This window comes from Anomalospiza imberbis, chromosome 10, assembly GCF_031753505.1.
Source record: "Anomalospiza imberbis isolate Cuckoo-Finch-1a 21T00152 chromosome 10, ASM3175350v1, whole genome shotgun sequence".
In the NCBI taxonomy this organism is placed as follows: Eukaryota; Metazoa; Chordata; class Aves; order Passeriformes; family Viduidae; genus Anomalospiza; species Anomalospiza imberbis.
This window is the reverse complement of record NC_089690.1, coordinates 15219071-15233803: the sequence shown is the minus strand read 5'-3', so window position 1 is coordinate 15233803 and position 14733 is coordinate 15219071. Positions and strand designations below refer to the sequence as shown.

The following is a 14733-nucleotide window of genomic DNA, read 5'->3' as shown; positions in this document are numbered from 1 at the left end:
AGAAGTAGTGGGGGAGAAGTTGGATGCAGGAAAAGCCATCAAGAAATGACGATAGATTGTATGGCTCCCTACCATATCATAGTGATAAAGGCAAGATTTCTGCAGGAAAAATAAAAAATGGCCAGAGCACCACAGCAGGGGACTTCAGTTACAATGACAGATGTTGGCCTGCAACTTTCCAAACTTCCCTTTAACAGCAGGATAGACTGAAGAAGGCCTTTATGTGTAGAGTGAAGAACCCATGTCCCATACTGCTTCTTGAAACAGCTTTAGCCAGCTGAACTACCTGTGGTTTAGGACATGTCAGTCATGAAAGGCTTTCACCAGACTGTGTTTACAGGGTCTGGGAACAGATGTACCCTCAGTTTGACCCAGAGTGACATTGAAGCGGACGTGTCACCTGCAGCCAATGGCTGGGTGGACTGTGCAGGCCCAAGGCAGATGCCCAGCACCGGTGCAGGACCGGGGTGAAGTCCGGGTGTAAGCCAGATCCCAGAGTTTCACGTTAGGATTGCTGTCTTCAGGAATCCATGGTAGAAAACATGATGCAAAAGCCCTTTAGTTCTTGATGAAGGCGAGCTGCTGCAGCCTGCAAACACCTCTGGGCACTGGCTGTGCGACTCCTGAGGGAAGCGTTGCCTATGGCATTCCACAGGCCGAACAGCTGAACGTGAACTATTGACAGCAGAGGAGAATGGACCCCGTGCTTTACGTAGGGACAGGCACTTGGCACGCCACAGGCCAAAATGGCCGGACCTGCCATTCGTTCCATTTAATGTGACCACCTGCCATTTAATGTGACCAGCCTCGGCAAAGAGAACACAGCGCTCAACGTGCCGGGCTGCCGAGCCCTCTGTCCCGGTGGGAGGCACAGAACCACAGAATCGATTAGGTTGGAAAAGACCTCTGAGATCATCGAGTCCAACCTGTGACCCAACACCACCTCGTCAACCAGACCCTGGCTCAGAGTGCCAAGTCCAGTCTTTTTTAAAATACATTCAGGGACCGTGACTCCACCACCTCCCTTGGCAGCCCACTCCACTGTCTAATCACCCTTTCTGTGAAGAATTTCATCCTAATGTCTAACCTAAACCTCTCCTGGTGCAGCTTAAGGCTATGTCCTGTCTTCCTGACGATAGAGCAGGGTGAGGGGCGGTCATGGCCAGCTCCGGAACCGGCCGAGCCCCACAGCGCCAAGCGCAGCGCAGCCGCAGAGCGGCTGGGGCGCGGGGTAGCAGACCCCGGGCGGAGCCGCCTCCCAGCGCGGCGGGAGAAGCCGCCCTAGCGCAGGCGCCGCGCCCCCCGCCCGCCCCGGCCGGGGTGCCCGCGGGCGGCGGGGGCGGGGCGGGCGGCGGGGCCGGGCCGCTCCTTCCCTGCCTCCCTCGCTTCCCCCGCGGCGCTGCACTGCGCAGGCGGCGGCGGCGGCGCGATGGCGGCGGGAGACGGCGGCGACGAGGTGCGGGTGCTGCAGAACCTGCGGGGGAAGATCTGTAAGTGCGGCGCTGCGGTGGGGCCGAGCCCCCGGGGCCGCTGCGCTCAGGTGTCGCTCCCGACCTGGCCCCGTTGCTGCCGCTCCCTCCCCGCGGCGACATGGGCGGGCACCGGCGCGGCGGCCCTGGAGGCGGTGGGGCGGGGGCGGGGGCGGGAGGGCGCGGAGGGGCCGCGGCCGCCGCGGGCCGGGTACGGGTCGGGCCGCGCTGCGCTGCGGCGGCCCCGCGGAGGGGCTTTGTGGCGGCAGCGACGGCACGTGCGGGCCGGGCCGGGGTCTGCGCGCCCCGGGGCGGGATGATGGGTGAGCGGATGGATGCATGGATGGATGGATACATGGACGCGGCCGGGCCGCATCCGTGGCTCCGAGGTATCCCTGGAGTCAGCGGGCGAACAGAAATGCCCCCTCCCGCCCGGACCTCGGGCATCAGAGTCTGTTTGTCAGGCTGAAATTGCGAAATTAGCGATGTGCAGGAAGTTGGTGGTGAAGGGCTGTTCTGGAAGCGGTCACCAGTACTCCCGTGCCTCTGTGCAGCGTGTGTGCGAGCGGGAGGAGGCGGAGAGAGAGGCCGGTGGCCTTATTTTGGTGGTTGGGAAGTGCTGACTGCCAATACCGATAGCCTCGGTAACGTGGGAAGCCGTCGGATGGGCTGGGAGGAGGGCTCGGGGAGGGGCACAGATAGTGCGGTGCGGCTGGGGAGCGCTTCAAAGCGAGCGGGAGAAACAGGATGTGCGGCGGCTTCCTGAGGGGTATCGGAGTACATTCATCGCTCGGACGCGGCCCGGTTGTTTCCTTTCTCACGCAGACGATCGACTTTTTTGAGAATGAAGCGAAACAAGTTGACTCGGGCATGGCTCTGGGGTTGAGAACCGGTTGTGAAAACATGTTGAAGGATTAGGTTTGGTGGAGGAGTGGAGTCGTGTTTACTTAAATATCGTCATGCAGCCTAGATGTATTTACTGTGTCTTCAGTAAATAGAAAGACTGGGTCATGAATACAGGAGATGGCCTGGAGTGGAGCTGGAGTTGCACTCAGTCCGAGGTGTGAGCAATAGGACTTGGTTAGGTAGGCGAGGCTGAACACACACTGAGATCTACTGCTGTTAGCAATTAGCACAGAAATATTACAGGCCAGCTAGCCTTTAAAAAAGCACACTGTTACATTTGGGGTTAAAGGATGAATTCATAGAATCATAGGGTTATGAAATGGTTTCGTTTGGAAAGGAAATATCATCTCATTCCAATGCTGCTGCCATGGGCAGGGAGACCTGCTACACCATCTCAGAGCTCCATCCAGCCTGGCCTTGAACACTTCCAGGGATGAAGCATCCACAGCTTGTCTGGGCAACCTGTGCTACTGCCTCACCACCCTTAGAGTAAAGAATTTCTTCCATATGTTTAACCGAAATGCCTACTCTTTCAGTTTGTTCCCATTACTCCTCATTCTGTCACTGCGGTTCCTGATGAAGAGTCCCTCTCCGGCTTCCCCCATGAGATATTGGAAGGTTGCTGTGAGGTCTTCACACAACCTTCTCCAGGCTGAGCAGCCCCACCTTTCTTAATCTGTTTTCAGTAATCTCTAGCAACCAATGTTTTATGTATTCCCTAGGAAGCAGGTCATGGTACTCCCTAGGAAGAAGGACTATGACCTGCTTCCTAGGAGTACATAAAACATTGGTTGCTAAATATTATTGAAGCTGGCTTATTTTTTGATACTATTCTGCTTCCTATCTTTTATCATAAGGTTTTGTCAACACTGGACTATACAGCATTCAGTGAGTTTTACATTTTGGAATGTTGAACTTGATGAAAGTTTTCCACTACACATTAAAAAACAAAGCAAAATGTCTTGAGACTTATGTTGAAACCAGTTTTATTGTCCCATTTATGCGTTATGGATTGAGCTTGTGGTTGTATCGTAACTTTGAATGTTCAGTTAACAGAGGACTGTGACTTTCTTCCTGGGGAATATATGAAAAGGTCATTGCTGAAGATGGACCTGTAAGAACCCATTTGAAAAATGAGTGGAAGTAACAGCTGCAATAAAAGACATGTCTTGAAACAGTGTGAAAATCACTTTGTAAGCCTACTTATTTCTTATAAGAAAACAAAAACTGTTTAAAAACTCAATGAGTTAAATGCTGTGGAAGCTTGGGAACCCTCTGATGCCTAGATGCTCTTTTGGCTTCTTCACACCACAAATACTGTGTTATTTTCGCTTCTTGCTAGTATTTTAATACTGTGTTTGGTAGAGGAAAACCCTCTGAATGAAGAATAATAAACAAGTATAATAATGTAATCCTCTTTGATCTGGAGGGATTAACAATAGCAGACCTCACTTTGGAAAGCTCATGTTCATAGTCTGAAGGAATTCCTTACAGCATGTTTCTTACCAGGAGAATACATTTTGGTGCCCAAGTTTTGCTGGCAATTAAAATTTGACACTTGCTCATTTTATGTGTGTTGCATGAGAAAGCATGGTAGCTTTAATTGGGTAATGTCAGTTCTGTGTAATTCTGCATGTATAGAAAACACCATCTGCAGAAAGTTGTTATTTATACTGTGTTTTGCAATGCACAAATTGGTGGCAAAATCTAAATTTAGCAGTGTTATACAAATCATTACACCAAATTTAGAATTGAGACATGTTCTTAAAGGTGGCTTAAGCAGCCATTGCATACCTAGCAGTGAAGAACCTGAGTAAGGACATGTTTGCAGTCCCTGGTACCCTGTTTTTGTGGGCTGTCAGTGTTTGCAGCCAGTCTTCTGCCTCCAGCTTTCAAGTGAGATGAGATGAACTGGTCTTGCCTGTTTAAGACCCTGTAGTATTTTTGGAAAATGTAGTGTTACTCTTAAGCAGGTTTTCACCAAAAATCCAGTAAAAGACTGTCTTTCCTTTTTGACAGTGCTTTTGTATTGATGGCTCTTATTTTATGTGCCACAGTAATGACAAAAATGCTTTACAAAGGTATGTGGTGTCAAGTTGCTTTAGGCATATCTCGTAGTGTAGTGTTTCAGGCTGTGGCTTCTGTTTTCATTTTATGCCATACGGAAGTACAGTAAGTGATTTTAGTTGCCTTGATTTTTTTTGGAGTGTTTACTGAAACCTGCATTAATGAAGCACTTGGAAAAATGTCCCTGTTGTCTCTTAGAGCTTATTTGACAAAATTCAGGATGCGTTCTTTTTCTAACTTGCACTGTGTTTTTAACAGTGTGTGGTTATCTTGGATTATGCTGCTCTCCTGGAGTGGAATTTATTGTTGCTATATAATATGCTTAGTCCTGTGAAGCAAATGCTTCAGAGTTTGTGTGAATAAATGTCTTCTGGCAGGGACCCAGAACAAAGAAATTTAGAAGATGGACACTAATTGCACACTTTTACTCAGCAGAGGATATTACATATATGTACAGCAAATGTAAACATTCAAGCAGATATCTGATATTGTTAATACTTGATTTTTATGCAACCATTATTTTCTTGGGTTTCTCAGAAAAAGGAAGATGTAGTGTAATCAAAGACTTGAGCCTTTTTTTTTTAAGGAAATAAGCTTCTTGGAAGAGTTGGGTCACTATATGGGTGAAATGTCTCCCACAGTCACAGATACTAAGAGGTGTTAGAAACTATGTGAAATCTCAGGCTCAGTATTTCACCTGACAAGTGCTCTGAGGTTATTTTTAACTCAGGATTGAGCATCTTCCTCCCCAAAGTTTGTCTGTTTTTTAAAGCCAGACACTTGGGCTACAAAATAAAGGTTTTTAACTCATTAGAAAATCAGATCACAGAATATTCTGAGTTGAAAGGTACCCTACAAGGATCATCAATGTCAGCTGTTAAGTGAATGGCTCATGTGGGGATTGAACCCACGGCCTTGGTGTTATTAGCACCATGCTCTAACCAGCTGAAATCAAAACTTGTGTTTTGTGTATTCCTCTGGGTGGAAAGTTTCATTTAAAACTGAAAAACTGCACTATAGTATATAGACAAACAGTGAATTATTCAGAAATACGTAATTTTTAGGAATTATGTAATTCTTTGTAATTTTTCTTTTAAGAAAATATAAAACTATAATAACTGTAATTTCCTTTCAAAGTCCACTGTACTGTGCCTTTACAGTGATGATTAAATAATGTTGCATTTTAAATATTTTATGGGAAAATAGGACTGTGCCAAGTATTAACTAAAAAATGAAGCTGTTCTCAGGACCAGCTGACACATCCAGTTCATGCTTATTAATTACAAACTTTTGGTATCAGGAGCTCTCCAGGGATTACATCCAGATTGATGAATTGATTTTTATATGTCATATGTTTTATTAAATTAGCTCTTCTTTAAAAAAAGTTAAGGCAGTGGTAATCTTGGTTCTCCTGTAATATCTCACTTAAGGGTAACTTGGAGTTTAGTCCTGTTTTGGAGTCTAAAGCCATTAAAACCCGGTTCTGTTCATGTCTCTCAATCTGTCAACATGAAGTGTGGTGTTTAAAAATAATGTGTATACTTCCCCCTCTCCCACACCCAAGCTGATGAAAAGCTTGTTGATGCTTCTGAGAGCACAGGTTTTAACTGTGGAAGTTCCTTAAGTGTCTGTTCATGCTTTCCATCAGTGTACATATCCCTGACCTGGAAAATGTCATGATTGAAGTTCAGTCTGTGTTCCTGTTCAACTGTCACGGTCTCTGCTCAGAGGCAGTCGGGGCAGCCCTTCCAGTGCTGAGCATTACTTACTTAACTTCCAAGACTGTAATAGGTTAACCTACATTAACCATCTATCACAAAAAGAGTGTGGAGGAGAGAGAAAACAGAACTTTGATTTTACATCTTGCCAGCATAGAGAATATGTATGTGCTTCATATCTGCATTTTTAAAAAATAAACATATATGACATTTCAAATTTAGTTTCAAATTGTGCTTTCTGAAAGGTCTTATGCTATTCAGACATAAAAGTAATCAAAACTCAATATTTAGATGTACTTTTCATCCCATTTTTAATATCTTATATAAATAGATAATGTTTAGATAAAGTTGATTCCACATGTCATCGGGAGAGGTATTTCCAGCAGCAGGCAAGGATGTGAGAGGTCCTGGCTAAGACCTAATGCAATTCTGGTTGCCAATGGTTTGGACAATCAGGTGGAAAAAGGGCAGATCACCTGCCTCTCATGGGAGAGAGTACCTGAAAAGCTTGTAATTTCTTTTAGCAAAATAGAAGGTGGAAAGGGTCTGTTTGTTTTCTTCAGACATTCAAAGGGAGAGGGTACATCTGGGCAGAAAGTCTCTGTTTAATCTAGAGAACAGTGTTGCTGTAAACTAATGTAGATGCCTGTAGCGTCTGGATTTTGGAAGAGCAACTTCAGCTGGTTTTAGCTGTGATTGTTTAGAGGGAACCATTTCCTAACAGATCTGCCTTATGTCCAGCATGTAATTGCAGTGACCTAGATTCAATACCCAGCAAATCTTTGTATTCTTGTGCTGCCAATCTTTCTTTCTTATTAGAAACTTCCTTTTATTCTTTCACATGTTGCATTGAATTAGGAGTGATTATTTCCCCCTTCTACCAGTTAGGAAAAAATGAACAGTACTCATGAGGGATATATTTTCAAAGGCTCAGCCGCCTCACAATCTGCCGTTCATTGTGGAAAATGAAATAAAGATTTGATGGGCAAGTTCTTATTAATCAGCTTCCTTTAGCCAAAGTATTTGCAGAGAACATACCAAGTGAACAATAGCTCAGGCAGATCATGTCTTAGTGTTATGACCTAATGCCATATGACCTCAGGCTGTGAGTGTCTCGCATTTAGCAAGTTGTGCAGGGTCAAGCCAGAGATGAGACCTTTCAAGGGAAAGTGCAGGTGCTGCAAGAAGTGGTGTTCACATGAGTCAGTGTGTCTCTTCCTGTCAACTCTCATTCCATGGGAAGCTGGATGTAGCAACTTCTCTGCCCTCTTGAAGCTTATGGATTGAAAATGAATATCAAAATGCATGCTGAATGGAAAAGTAAATGTTTTGAACACACTAAAATGGTGACATTCTTGTACCTAACATTTTGTAAGTTTTCCCCCTGCAATACTTAGAGTATTTTTTTTTTATTTACAGATGATGCCAAACACTTAGTACCCAACAAAATGAGAGACTTTTTCTGTACCATAAACTTGGACCAAGAAGAAGTTTTTCGTACACAGGTAGTTGAAAAATCTTTAAGGTAAGCTCAGTTTTTAAATTGATATGATAAGCAAGACTGCCCAATACCAGTGTATATGACTTTTCCTTGTACTACTTTAAAAAGAGAACTGACTTGTGGCAACTACTCAGAGATGTTACAGCAATGTGTAAATCATGAGAGTGTTGCAAGAAGTCAAAATTGAGTCTTGTGAACTTTTAAATGAAATATGCTAGAATATATTTCACAATTACTCTATTCTGTTCCAGTGGGCAGTGTAACATTCTTTTTCTTGCTAGGTTGTTTTCTAGGGAAAGAAATCTACTTGCTACATGCTCCCCGTGTAATTTCCGTCTTCTGAGACACAGTTGAAGTGTATTGGTGGAATTGTGCTCTTACTGTGTATCTGGTAAAACCTGTTTCTAAAATGAAGGAACCGGAACTTTGCCGTGTATGAGAGTTTTCTGTGCTGTGGGGTGTCCCCTGAACAGGCCTTGTTCTCTCCTGTAGTTCTTGTTCTGGGAACTGTAACAGGATCCACGCAGAATGCCTTGCTTTGCTTCCCCGGACACCGCTTGCTGTAGATTCTGCTATTGTCTTAGAGCCTTAAAAAGAATGAAACAAAAAGTCAGGATGATGCAGCTGCATTAGTGTAAGGGATTTCATGTCTCAAAACTCTGAAGTTCACAGAGGACCCAAAAAAGCATCACTGCAGCTTCATTGTTCAGAATATCCGAGTGACAGTTTCAGTTATGTGGAGGTGACATTAAGCCTTCCTTTTAAAACCCAGACAGTCTGTTCAAACTCTTGAAAGTTTTCTTAATTCCTTTTTCCAGTGGTTTTGTTGTTAGTGTTCATTCTTTGAGCTCTCTCTCCAGATATTTACAGGTCAGGAACAGCTCAGATGACAAACTTAAATAGGGAATTTAATTTTTTCAGAACATCATTTCAGAGCCTCCTTATGCTTCTGCATGGAAAGCAAATGCCACATATGTACAGTCAGGAGCAAATATTATGCTCATATTCATAATCTCTAACTGCTGTATTTGGATCCATAAAATTTTCAGAGTTAAACAGGCTGCAATTGATTGCCAAAACAAAATCAATTGAGTAATCCTTCAGATAAAAATGTTGAGACTGTATTGATAAAGCAGAAACTTAACATTTCCCCTTCAAATAGACAATAGTTTCATGGGCAAAAGACCCCAATCCATCTTGAAAGACTTTGCTCTCTGATTTTGTTGTTAACAATGGAAACTCTGGAAGTTACTACTATGCTTAGAAACAAGATCTGTTACACTTGATGTATACACAGATATTTTTATAATGTTCTATTTAAAAAATATTTATGCATTTTCATCACCTAATAAAAGAAGTATTAGTTGCATAATAAAATATTTGATAAAGTAAAACATCTTGGATCCATCAAAAATTTTAATAGTATTCAAGTTTTAACTGACATTTGATTGCCATGTCATTCATACTTACAGAGGAAATGAAGTAAAAAAAATCTCACTATAAGAAAACAGCTGGGGAGAGAGGAGTCTCAAATAGAGAACTTTTCAGGTGATGGCAACATTTTATTAGAACCGGGTGTTTCGAATTGCTCTTCTGTCTCTGCTGACTTCATAGGTGACTCCCTTCATTCTCTGAATTAGGGAAGGGTTCCATACAAACCGGTGAAATGTAATAACTCATCCCATATTACCAGCAACCAGAGTTGGGTATTTATACTTGATTGCTACTGTGTATGCACTTATGAAGATTGACTCTCATTCCAGACACTTAATTAAAACATCTTGTTTCTTATTGCTGTGTTAAACTAGAAACCGTACTAACCTAGAGGTACTGGGACAGGAGATGAAAGCTCCAATCTCTTATTAACCTGGAAACTTTATAAATTGCTTTTCAGTGAGGTGTAGTACAGTATAATTGTAGTCATAGATTCAACTTTGAATTTCATGATTTTGTTTCATATTATTTGCTTGCTTTTTCTTACATAATTCACCATCTTTTTCACGTATTACAGGTTGCAAATTTATGCAAGTTTTAACCTAAATTTTAGTCCTGTGAATATCAACTAATTAAATGTCTGTGGAAGTAATTATCACTAGAATTAAAATTAGTTTTGACTACCGTGATTGAAAACTGTTCAGAAGTGTATTTTTTAAATGTGCAAATAGGTTTGGCCTTTCACTCTCCCAGCACTGGGAGAGTTGTTGGGAGTGCAGATGTAAAACCACTGACTTTCCAAAGGTAAAAAAACGTGAAATAATATTGAAGTGAAAGAGGGATATTTTGGCTAATGACTCAAGAAATATTTTCTGACATGGTGTGGGATTTCTGTGGGTTCTGAAGAAAGAGTTTTTTTTTTTCCCTTGGAAAGTTGAAACAATATCTGTGAGCGTCCTCAGATGTCTGTGGTCAAATATGAGGAATGGGGGGAGGAAGGGGTATTGTGGTATGTGTATGTCCTCTTTTTTTTTTTTTTTTTAATTTAAGCTAAGTCCAGGTTCTTTTTTTCCCAACTGAACTTTGTGGTAGTGCAAAGTTATAGCAGAAATGAATTCCCTTGTTGATATAACCATTGCTTTTATTAATTAATGGATGGGGGCACTGATCAGTGTCTTCACAGAACTGCCAGGTTACTGTACCAAGGAAGGGAAGAGCAGAGGAGTGTGCTACCCAGTGAAGTTTAATCTCCTGTACCACTGTAATCCAGTTCTTCCTGTATGGCAGTCTGGTCGTCCTTTGAATTAGTCCTATCTTCTAATTTTGTATCCATCACAGTCTTTAAAGTTCTTGCATCAAAGTCACAAATGAAAGTACTAAACTGACTGAATCCCTGAGGGAACAAGATGAGTGAGTTCCCCATTTTAATTATTCCTCATTGGTGTAAACTGTTGTATCTTGCCAGCCTATTCTGTATCTGCCTAAGAATTTCTTTACTAATACATTGTATTCTTCACCTTAAATTTTCTCTCTTTACCTCCTACTTTGCTGATGAATCAACAACTGATAACCTCTTAATTTAGGTAAAGAAAAATATATCAACATGAGTAAAATAATGTATTACCTTCTATTTGTGCTCATATTATTGGCTTGTTCTTTCTTGCCAAATCTGAGACTTAATGTAGTGTTGAAGTCAAAATAATAATAGATTTAATGGCTGGTCATCCTTTGGGGGCTGGGGGATATATGTAGCTGCAAAGTTTGCTCTCTTAGATGCAAGACAAAGGTGCTAAATAGATTTTTGGAAGTCTCTGCTTAGAGTCTTTATCCCAGCCTAATTATAATTGGATGCATGGAGTCCCGTAGGTCCATCCAGAATAGGTACTTAAACCCTTGGCACTTGCTGGTGTGAACTGGAGTCTGCTGTTCCCTTAGGATGTCTGTCTGAAGTTGCGCTAGAGCAGAGTTTCCCCTGACATCAGTGCCATCTCATTCTCCCACTGTTCACTCTTTCTGCTGTAGCATCTCTTTGTTTGTACCACTGTAACTTTATTTGTTTAGCTGTGAGGGGAAGCAGATCATGGACTTGACCTAAGTTTAAAATAAGCCTTTGTTTCATGCTTGGTTTTGGTCTGAGTTAATGTGTTAATACAATTAAAATGAGCAGTGATGGTAATAAGGAAGTTGAGGCTGTTTAGGGCTGCGCTGCTGCTAAAGGTAATGCTCATGAGTTTACACCTTCAGTCATGGTGCTGACAAGAAGAACCCAGCCCTTGTAATCAAAGCAAAGTTTGTTGGCTTTGAAACTATAAAAAAAGAAGGGAGCTGAAAACCACAGCTAAATTTTTTAACTGAGGATTCTTAAATTATTTTTCAGTGTAGTGCAAAGGGCAATACTGATTTGTCTGCTTTGAAGCCTGTGGTAAGAGGTCTGTGTTTTAACAAAAAGAACATCTTTACTTGTGGAATTCCTTATAATGAATTCCTGCCCTTAAATTTCTTGTTTCTAAAAATCTATTCTAGACATTTGAAATACTGGATTCTTCAGCTGTGTTCCTTCCCACTTTTCAAGTTATTTATCAGCTCTTCTTTTTAATTTATTTACCAAGCCATTGTCCTTAAGCCTGGGGTGGTCTTTTTCTGTGTTTATATTGGAGGGAGGAGAGTAGGGATGGTGACCAGTTTTTCCTGGTATCCTTTGGGTAGGTAATAGCATGAACTGCTTGTTCCAAACATAAGCATATTTGTCATATTTTTATTAGTTTAAGAAAGTACTGGAGCAATACGGTCAAAATTATACTTTGCTGGGAAACAAAAAAACCCCAACATTTGTTTCAAGGTTTGGTATAACTGATATCACAGTACTTTTCTGCTTAAAAGTAGTTTCCTGAATGTGAATATCTTTCCTCGGTGATATGAATACATAGTAACTGAAACTATTTTAAGAACCCAGTTCTGAAATAGCAGGGTTTTTCTGTGGATCTTCTTGACTTTCGGAATTCATCACTTGCAGTAACACAAACAGCACTGTGGTTTTGTTCAGTCTTGAAATGCAGTCTTCTGACTTCTGGTTCTGATTACATCAGTAAATGCTCCTTGACTTCAATGAGAGTATCAGTTCCGGGAGTGAAGATACCAACACATTGTATGGTATCTTAGAGGACTCCAGAGTCTTCTTCTGTAGAGGGCTGTGCACATGGCAGTTAAGTAGGGTGAACTGTAAATGTGATATTGGACTTCTTTAGATGGAGAAATGTGGTGACCATTTTGGCGTGAGGAAGAGCATGTGGATTTGAGAGTAACATTTCTCTTTTTCACTGTTCTATCTCATAGTTTCTAGTGATAACTTCTTACAGGCCTGAATCTTAGAGCAGCAGTTTTGACATGGAAAATAGAGCTAAACAAATGGCAGTTAGTTAAGTAATCAATAAGTTTAAATTAAATTAAGATTAAATGTAGTTTAATCATGTACTGAATAAGAAAATGAAACAAAACTTGTGTATGTCTCAGGAAGTCTAGAGACCCAGCTAGAATAATTTCAAGACAGAAAAATAGAATTGAAATTGCAGAGGAGACACCATTCTCTGTGTGCTCTGATTCTTACCTTTGAATAAACAAACAGAAGGCATTTCCATGTTATTGTGTGTTCTTGTATTGAAATGGTTTTGGGCACCTTTGACAGCTCGGTGTAGGGCCATGGGCTGGGACAGCAGCAAAATGCAGCTTTTTGATGTTCCTCTTTGATATAAATTGCATAAAATGTTTCTCTATTTTAACTTCAAATCTTTCTTTTCAGTCCTTATTTTGGAGAGGAGTTTTACTTTGAGATTCCAAGAACATTCCAGTGGTTGTCCTTCTACATTTATGATAAAAGTGTTTTACAAAAGGACCTGCGTATAGGTAAGTGTCTGTGAGGTGCTGTCTGCATCTTGCAGAATACTTGGTTGTTTTCAGTAGCATTATTTGTAGGAGTCACAATTCTTGGTGAAGTATCTTTCAAAACTGTATATAGTGCACTTAAGTGCTCCTTTAAAGTTTAAATAGAAGGATTTTGTTTCCTTGCTTCATTCTATTATACTAAAATATCTTCTGTTTTTCAGGCTAGTAGGACATTTTAGGGTCGTATTATGGTCTAAATACATTTTTTTAAATTCTCTTTGTTTCTTCTCCACTTTTGCTTCATTAGAATATTTGAATAATTGTTACTACTTATAGATCTTATAATTACAATAATTACTTATAATTACAATTGTGGAATAATTCCTAAAATCATTTATAGATAATTTTTTCCCCTGACAATGCAACCTGTAACTTAGTGACTTAAAAGCATTTGGCAGCAACTTGTGTAGTTTCAGTGAAAAATCACAGGAGGTAGATTTCTGTTTCTCCCTCCACTGCATAATGACTTTATTGCAGCTGCTTTTTGGATACAGTTGCTACAAAGCTCTAATAGTCTGCTGTGGAAGAAGCCTTTGCTTTACTTGAATTGAGGAAGGAAATAATTTGTGCCAGGATGTCAGATAATTTGATATAATAACAGCTTTCCAAATAGCAATCAGAAGAGTAAAAGGCATCTACTTCAGGTTCCTGTTTAAACATTCTTGAACACCGTTTTTATTTTCCCAAATATATTATGTAATTTCCAGCCTCAAGTGTGTTCTTTATTTCACCTTCTTATTGGTGATATCCAGGATAACAAATAATAATTAATTCCATCAGGCTTTATATAAACTATTTTCTGCTTTACTTACCCCTACCATTCTTTGTTTTACGTTCTTCATATAGCATCATAAACCTAAAGAAAAACTTAAAAGACAGTTTAGGAAAAAAAAATTTCAAACATATTTGTTCTATTCAGATGAAAGTAATATTTATGCTTCTCTCCTCCTGCCACCCTCCCTCAGGAAAGGTGTCAATCAAAAAAGAAGATTTATGCAACTACACAGGAAAAGAAAACTGGTTTATGCTTCAACCTGTTGATTCTAATTCAGAGGTTCAGGTAACTATTAAATTGCACATTTACATTTTGAAAGTTAAGTACAGATAAGGACGTGATGGTAGAAGATTACGTTGAGTGGTAGGAGATAAGGCTTAGAATCTGTATTTTCTGTGAGGCAATTGTCTTCAGTTTGGTTAGAGAATAAGGCACTCTACACCTAAGCTGGTATTATTCCTTATGGTACTTAAAACTGGCAGAAGACATGAAACAACTGTTTGGGAAATGTCTTAACAGTATTTTGGTGTCTGAAATGCTTGTAAGAGGAGCCATGGAGTTGAGGCACATGAATGGATCCTAAAACTTTTGAATAACTTTTTTTAGCAATGTTTGGTGTTAACTGAAATAATGGCTGATTCTGTGACATCGAAATGGTTAGTCTTCAAAACTTGGAGGTACTTGTGCTGTGTTCATGTATCTTACCTTGAAACACTTTCTGCATTCCGTGTCAAGCAACTTGCACTTCACAGTTTTATTTCAGCCTGTGGTTCCGGTTCTTCATACAGGATTGTTCTAGGAATAGGTTAAAACGACATGGCTCTAGAAGTTGTAGCAATTCTCTTTCTGGTTTCAAGAACAAAACAGAGTTCTTGGGAACCTCTTAGCCTTCTTGCTGCGATAAACTAGTAGATTTTAATAGGG

At 40.9% G+C, this 14733-nt stretch overlaps 1 protein-coding gene across 3 annotated transcripts in view; it reads left to right on the top strand.

Annotated features, from left to right (window-relative positions):
• The first annotated feature begins 1343 nt into the window (after positions 1 to 1343).
• The window catches only part of RASA2 (RAS p21 protein activator 2), a 43786-nt gene continuing 30396 nt past the window's right edge, over positions 1344 to 14733 (top strand). The window contains exons 1-4 of one of the 3 annotated variants that reach the window (XM_068200793.1): positions 1344 to 1490; positions 7580 to 7685; positions 12892 to 12995; positions 14000 to 14094. In XM_068200793.1, coding sequence (XP_068056894.1) covers positions 1430 to 1490; positions 7580 to 7685; positions 12892 to 12995; positions 14000 to 14094 — 366 coding nt within the window. In that variant the 5' untranslated portion in view covers positions 1344 to 1429. Of the gene's footprint in view, positions 1491 to 7579; positions 7686 to 12886; positions 13002 to 13999; positions 14095 to 14733 lie in introns of those variants that run through there. The other 2 variants (XM_068200794.1, XM_068200795.1) reach the window with 2 other exon arrangements.